Below are 8,069 nucleotides of genomic sequence, written 5' to 3' on the forward strand. Positions count from 1 at the left end.
ATATATATATATATATAAGGACAATGAGAAAAACTTTAAATACGCTCATTTAAAAGGTTGTTGAGGTTACGTAAATGCAATTTGTAAACTGCACAATAGACAAAAGTATTTTTATTCTTCACATGAACATTAATTTGCACTTCAACTTGTCAGAGTCTTAGCCAGACTAAATTTGGTGTTTTACAGATGTAACTTTAGTATCATCTAATTTTTTGTATTGTTGACTAGAAGCTTGCCATATTTCATGAATATACACTTCATGAATTTGGAATTATATTCAAAATTTCTTCTGCAATACAGGATCAACCCCTTGCACATTCAGTTGACTTGTTCTATATATATATATATCAACCCACTGTAAAACTTTGGAGAAAATACCAGATCCTAAACCACATTTTCATCACATGACATCATGTCTCCACAGGACCAAACATCAATACAAACATCTTCTATCTACATTATTAAAACATTGCCTACAAAAGTAAAAATAATTAGAGCCTCATCTTGATTACAGCATCATTTCGTAAACTGGAGGGGGGGACAGTTAGGAGTTTTCTCGTATTTTGAAAAATGTATGGTTTATGGTCTGAAACAGTGCATTTTTATAAGTATTTTCAAGCAGTGGTGAGACAATTATCAAAACTGTGGTTGTGACAATTATAACAAAACATATGGACAACAAGGGACCATTTGGTTCGTCAAGGCTGTCCTTGCACATCCACCCATGAGATAGATATAAATTTTAACCCACCCTTTATTTTTCAGGAAATCATCAATTGCCTTCTAAAATTCTTAAGAAATGCTGGCTCCACTACAACTAACATAAACTTATTCATGTTAGATAAATAAAAAAAGTCTTAACTGAAACCTATCATATTGTCTTCAAAACACAGTAGAAAAAAAAATCAGAGACCTTTATACAATTGATACCAAGATAATCTTGTAAGCTTCAGTAAAATCAACTCTTACACAATTTTTTCAAGAGAAACAAGTTAAGAGATCCCAGTCTATCCCAATATGAGAACTCTTCCATCCACAGAATCATCCTAGTATAGCCTTCCTCTGAACCCTTTTCAGTAAGTCAATATCCTTTCTTGGATAAGACTCAAAGTGAGGCCTCAATAGTAATTTGTATAAAGATAATTACCTATTTTGACCCATAATCAATCTGTGTATAAAGCTATAAATATAAAAAAAAATTCTATTAGCTTTATTATTAGCAACAAAACATTGTATCAATAGCTTAAGTGTCTTACCCACCACTATACCAAGATATCTTTCTTCAGCCAAACAACTGAAGTGGGTTCCCAACTATATTTAACATATAATACAAATTTAAAAAGTCCAAAAGCACTTACTATAATTATAGTTATAGGTTATTTACCAATTATTTGTCTGTCTTACCAATAACAAATGGTTCAAGTTCTTCTGTCGTGCCTCAACATCCTCAATACAGTTGGATATACCAAAGAGTTTTATGTCATCAGCAAACTTTAATAATTTACTACTTATGCCCCTATCAACAACATTAATGTAAATAAGAAAAAACAAAGGCCTAAGTGCATTCCTGCAAGGCAAGCCACTAGAAACAAGAGTCCAGTTTGACTGCAATCCACAATAACCTTTTGCTTTCTCTCATCCAACCACCTATAATACAATTAAGTAGATATTTTCCCATTCCTTTATAATATCTAAGTGATTTTCATAGCTAATCTTCTGTGCATGGCACCTTACCCAAAGTGTTTTGAAAATCTAAGTACACCAAGTTCACAACCTTTCCATAACCCATATAACAAATAATATCACCCCAAAAAATAAAAGATTAGTAGAGTAAGATTTCCCTTTAGTGACTCAATGTTAGTTGTGTTTTATAGTACCATATTTTCCTAAATGACTTTACAATGGTTTTTTTTATCTGCCCTCCTAGTCCTAGAAGTTTTCCCACTTCAGAAATAAGCCTAACTGGCTTATAATTTCCAGAACATCTCTTATCGTTCCAAATAAAATTAAAAATTAGTAACTCTTCAATCTTCAGGCACATGCCCACTATCTATTGACTTACCAAAAATGAAATAGTGACACGTTTATTTGATCTTTGACCACAGGATAAAATATTTTTGGGTCTTGGTACTTTATTTTAAATCTAATATTTCTACTTACCTCCACAGGATTAATATCTACATGATTCAGGTCAATTCCACTGGTAGTGGTAATATCTTCTCTTGTGAAAACAGAATAGAACATTTTAAAACTCAGCCATCTCATAGTATCAAAAACCTTGCCAACACCTATGCTTTATTAACATATGATAAAGTGGGATTGAAAAGGAGAGCCTTCTTGGGGATGGGTTTCGACCCCACAAGTTTATATAGAGCATAGCCTTTAGTAATTAGTTGCAGAGGAATGGTACTGAAAATTGTGATTAAAAAGATCACAGCCCTCCTCAGCATGATAACAGAAAATGGGGAAAATATGCTTAAATTTAAAATGTAGGGAAGAGGGTATGGAGACAGTCCACAACCAGAGCCAGGACAGAACTCCTGCATTTTCTGCAAATTTAGAATATACATTTATGACTTGCAAATGAAGAATAATATTTCCAGTTTCCAATATCGATCTAAAAATAAAATTCTATCGTTTTTAGATGATAGCCAATTTACTTGACTCTAGCCTCGCGTCATTTTTTTCAATAATTTTCGGCAAACCTTTTTCTTAATTTGACACTTCAGACTACTGCTGTTCTATTAGCACCAATGAAACATTGCAATCATATGCAATACGGACTGGTATTCGTAAAAATATCAGCGACTGGATGTCGTCACATAGGACAGCCAATCACATCATACTCAACTAAACCTAAACTTATTTAGGTATTCTACTTATCGATTAGCAGGTTGACGATCTTCGTTACCAGTCCCCACCCACTCTATTCTTTGTCCTCGATTTCACGCAAATCACGATGTATGTTCAACATGGTGTAATTTCGCCGATACGAATCATTCTTATGCTTGCTAGCCTTTTAGTAAATGGTTGTACAAAAAGCAGTAATTATAAGGGCTTTAGCAAACAGTAAGTAGTTAATTACGCATATAGTAATTTGCTTTCAGTACATACAAAAATATATTTAAGTTGATTTGCGTTTTATGAAGTATGAATATATTATTCCCTTGTAACTTAGCAAAAAAAAAAGTGCACAATAATTCCAGAATATTTGTGTTAGAATATCAGTACTTTGCTTATTAAACCCTCAAATTCTAAACTGTTCTTAAACAGCTCACTACCAGTGGATTCCACATATTGCATCATATTAAAGTAATTTCATATTGTTGTTGTTGGTTTTTTTTTTGTACTTTTACAACATTCAGTGTAAAGAATTGACCAAAAAAGTGGGGTTTCTTTGTTTTAAAGCAAAGCCACATTGAATTATCTGTTGTGTCCATCGCGAGGAATCGAATCCAAGATTTCATTTTTTTTAATACATAGGAAACCCTAGCAGTAATTAGTAACATAAATTGCAATACTGATGGCATTTTTTTTCTACTTTTTTTTTTGTACAACTCCTACGTTATTAATGACCCTGTGATCAACAAAGTAATGCACCCGCAAGCGATTTGGTTTATAAATAGTTTAGAAAAAAGTGTTTAAAAAAACAATGGGGTTCATCATCGGTAATTGTACTTGTAAGGTTACAGCATGACCGAAGAGGACTGGTCATCGCCCCTGTACTTTCTTTGCGCGATTAACTAAAATAAGTACACACGTTCGTAAAATAAATAAGTTGTAGATGTAGCATTTTATAATATTAAACTTGTTTGTTTAAAATGATAACTTAATATACAAGCACGCACACACACACACACACATAATATTTTTTATGACGTGCCAATGCTGTATAAGCTATAAATAATATATTAATTTCATTTTTATGACACTGTGATATAAACTTAACTTATAAGTGGCTAGTAATTTTCAACAAATTAAATGCAACCTTCATGCCCATATATAATGCAAAAACCGGGAATTTGTGTTCAAGGGTATACCTACACAATGGGCTATTTGTGCTGTGCCCACCGCGGGTATTTAAGCCCGATTTTTAGCATTATAAGCCCTCATACTTACCACTGAGCCACAGAGTGGTAAATTTATTAGGATTTAGTCGGCACTCCAACACACACACACACACACACACACAGATGTTCCCACAATGTCATTGGTTAACAGATTTAGTAGTGCACTTGTGTATGAACTACAACTCCAAAAGAAAGGAAAGGGGGGGGGTATAATTATGCTAACACATCGTACGTAAGTATACGAAGATTTGGTAATTATACGATTAATTCAAGTCATGACCATGGTTACAAATTTTGCTCATCACACGCTAGATCAAAGTCATGAAGAGGATCGATACTACTAGAAATAAAAGATGTTTAGTTAAGGTGAAGTGGAGACCCAAATTCTATTCTTTCATTATATGAGCAGTTTGTTTTATAACAAATCCACATTGGGCTATCTGTTATGTCTATCACGGGAGATCAAACTCCGGATTTTAGCGTTGTAAGTCCGTAAACTTACTGTTGAGCCATTGAGGGACTCATTACAAGAACAACCTTCAAAAATCCTCTTACTACAATATCATGTACTTCTTTATTTATCGCTTAGTTGAATGCAAAGAAAACACCAGCACTCTGTCCTCGCGCTAATTTCATTATATTGCATAATATTTCAACGAAGAACTGAGATAACAGTTAGACAGCTGCTTCTCAGCCTTCGAAGTTCGAGGCAGGTGTTTGCACTTTATAGTACTTTTCAAACACCTGTCTACTTCAATGCTATTAGACCGGGAGCCAGACCACAACACTACACCTGCTCTCCAAAATATCCAGGTATAAATTACCCCTTTGATACGTGCTGATAATAAATTTGTATAGTACCAAAATATTTGACCCTGCGAACACAGTCAAAATGTCAGAAATTGAGGATGTTACTAAAATTAAGAACTCTTTTCTTTTCATGTAACTTAAAAAATAAGAGCCTTTCCAGCGCAAAAAAGGTTCATTGCCATCACACAAGCATGTGTAAACTTAGGTCTCTCACTTCTGTATGTATGATTAGTATCGGGATGTATCATTCTTTCCTCTTCAGATGTGTGATAAGTCACTATTGTCACATAGCTAAGATGAAATTAAATTATACATACTATGGAGAATTATGCAACTTGCTTGCTCTTATAACACATTCTAAGAATCATATTCAACATTGCTCCTCATCTTATTGCTTTCCTTCATTTCATGCTCAAATTTCTTTGACACCGAATACCTAACTTTAGTTACATTGTAAATTATTTGATCTCCTACCTGCTGATTTGTCATCTCAACATAAACAAAGTTCTTTAAATATTTGCAGGCTTGGACCAGCTCTACAACAGTAAGACTTACACTGCGAAATATATCAGATGCCTTTCATGTTTGAGGAATGAAAAAATTTCTGGCCAAAATATTTTTAAACCTCTTCTCTGGCGACGAGTTTTTGTACTTGGATGTTTACTTTTTCATCATTACAATTTTCTACCAGCTTGTCTCAGAAAGAAATTAGTAAAATTGTCATATGAAACAGTGTATCATTTTCTACCTATTATTCTCTTTCTTCAGCCACTTCTTCAAATGCAAGTGTACGTGGACATTTAGTTTTCCTTATACTGGGAGGTTTCTGATATTGTATTAACACTTGTTATACCTAGTTTTCACTGCAACTACATCGCCCCTCAGTGGCACAGTGGTAAGTCTGCGGATCTATAACGCTAAAAACCGGGTTTCGATACCCGTTGTGAGCATAGCACAGATAGCTCATTGTGTAGCTTTGTGTTTAACTATAAACAAACAAAGCAACTGTATCAACTGGTTTCGATCCATCATCTTCAATTCTATTCAGTAATTCTCTGTCATCTAACCTCTTGGTCTTCCGACATCTTCTATCCAGGACCTCAAAGGACTGTACATTAGTATTTGTAATTTATAATAAGGTTACTAAGGCTATTTGCTGCTGTCCTGAAATCCAGAGTTCTACCAAAGGGACAACCTGAGCTCAGGGTCTATACAGATATCAGTTTGTCATGTCAGTGTTTTGCTGGTAAATAGTCTTTACCACATAATATACAAATCTTTATATATACTTTTTATGCTTAAAGACAGAAGATGTTTCTCTTTCTTGCTGAATTTTTCCTGCCATGTCTCTTTTGCATGTCCATAAAGCACGACAAATTCTGTCATACATAATTTTGTTTCATAAATTCGGTCTGTGGTATTATTTATGCTCTAAGCCTCTCTGCTGTTATTGATATATTTTGAGAGTTCATATTCTCAAATTTTCAAATTTATTGATATATATATTCATATATATATATATTGAGAATATAAAATATTTCTATAACATCGTTTTCGACATCTTTTGAATGTCTTTGGCATATTATATGTTTTGAAAAACTTGTTGAAACCTTAGTTCTTTTCTTGAAGAATGTGGGAAATAAAGACTCACTTTCTGCCCTACTTCCTTACATGGTTATTTTCTGAAATAAACAATAACGGGGCAGCGTTTCCTCAACTGAAAAAATAAGTACAAAATCGAAATTTTCGTGTGCCGTTATTCTTCATGTAGTGTGATTAAGACTTTCTAGCAACTGACATCTTCTTGTGAAATTTCAAGATGGTTATGACCTTAATTCGTGATATGTAAGAGCAAAAATGGTGATAATTTTGTATTGTTGTAATATGTTTTTCCGTTGGACAAGTTCTTTTAAATTGTTTGATGAAAGTAATCCGAAGTTTAGTCCACGTAACAATAACATTAGTTTATTTCTTCATTAACGTTTATTACAAGCTACTATCGCTCATACAGAATTGTTGGCCAAGTTCACAAATAACGTTTCCACTTTCAACATAAATTTACTCACGATAGTACTACGATTAATGTACTAATAAACTTACTGGTACAATTTCACGGCTAATCGATCGAGTAACTGAATATTCACGATAACTAACACTGATCTGAATACTTCACTAACTTCTCAATCACCGAATGAACTGACACGGAACTCTGTTTATAGATATTTCGGAATGTCTCTTCACCATTAATATTCTAGGGTTACTTTCATAAACTTTTTAAATCTAGTTATCATCATCATGTTAACAGCTCTCTAGCAAACTCCTAAATTAAAACATTACAAGTATAGCTTACAACATTATTTAATGTGTTTCTTTTTCTTTCTTTACTTCTCTCTCCGTTAATCCTAATACATCCTTTAACGTCCATGTTCCGTGGTATATTTTCAACTAAAGACCAAAAAACAGTAACTGAGTCGTACAATAACAATCTGATTTTAGTGGCCATCTTTAATTTATGACATTTCGACCATATTCACATGGTCAGATGTTTTTTTACACTGTTAGGGTTCATAATCAACATGTTTCAAAGATCCGATTTACACCCAGATATATTGAGGAGAGATGACGTAGGCTCAAACTTTATTTTGACCGAAGTTTGCAAAGTGGCTCCCAGACTATAACTGAAGTGTACTGGAAAAGAGCCAAAATATCGGACTCAGCCCTAGCTAACTAAATGCTTAGTTCATGATGCCTTTTGCGACAGTACACTGCGATGTAATCATTGACTGGTACTATGTCATAGCGAACGAATACTGTCATAATCGACATCATTGGGCGATATAAAAGGGTCTTTGGTATAATTAAAAGGCCTACGGGTAACGAATATAGTGGCTTGGTTATTAATCAATGAATCATTTTGTAATAGCTTATAGCCTTGTTTTTAATACTAAATTATACTTTAACTACATGTTAAACATATTATGTTTACAGTCTCACTGGAGATCACTGACAAATATCTGTGCTTTGCTGACCAAGTACTTACAATTATGATGAAAAGTAAAACAAAAATCTACCACGAAAAAAATCAGTTACTCGTCAGGTTATGTAATGAATTTGATAGCAAAAAATAAATTGTTTAAAAGATCAAGAATTGAAAATTGTGAAATCCTGATCGTCCATAGTTTCCGTAAC

At 33.5% G+C, this 8,069-nt stretch overlaps 1 protein-coding gene across 4 annotated transcripts in view; it reads right to left on the reverse strand.

Annotated features, from left to right (window-relative positions):
* The window catches only part of LOC106462785 (abnormal cell migration protein 10-like), a 79,598-nt gene that overhangs the window by 30,312 nt on the left and 41,217 nt on the right, over positions 1 to 8,069 (reverse strand). The window contains exon 1 of one of the 4 annotated variants that reach the window (XM_022390124.1): positions 2,161 to 2,769. The exons of the other annotated variants lie outside the window; for them this stretch is intronic. Coding sequence (XP_022245832.1) covers positions 2,161 to 2,265 — 105 coding nt within the window. The 5' untranslated portion in view covers positions 2,266 to 2,769. Of the gene's footprint in view, positions 1 to 2,160; positions 2,770 to 8,069 lie in introns of those variants that run through there. 4 annotated transcript variants of the gene reach the window in all.

The sequence above is a fragment of the Limulus polyphemus genome, unplaced genomic scaffold (genome assembly GCF_000517525.1).
Source record: "Limulus polyphemus unplaced genomic scaffold, Limulus_polyphemus-2.1.2 Scaffold1250, whole genome shotgun sequence".
NCBI classification, from domain to species: domain Eukaryota; kingdom Metazoa; phylum Arthropoda; class Merostomata; order Xiphosura; family Limulidae; genus Limulus; species Limulus polyphemus.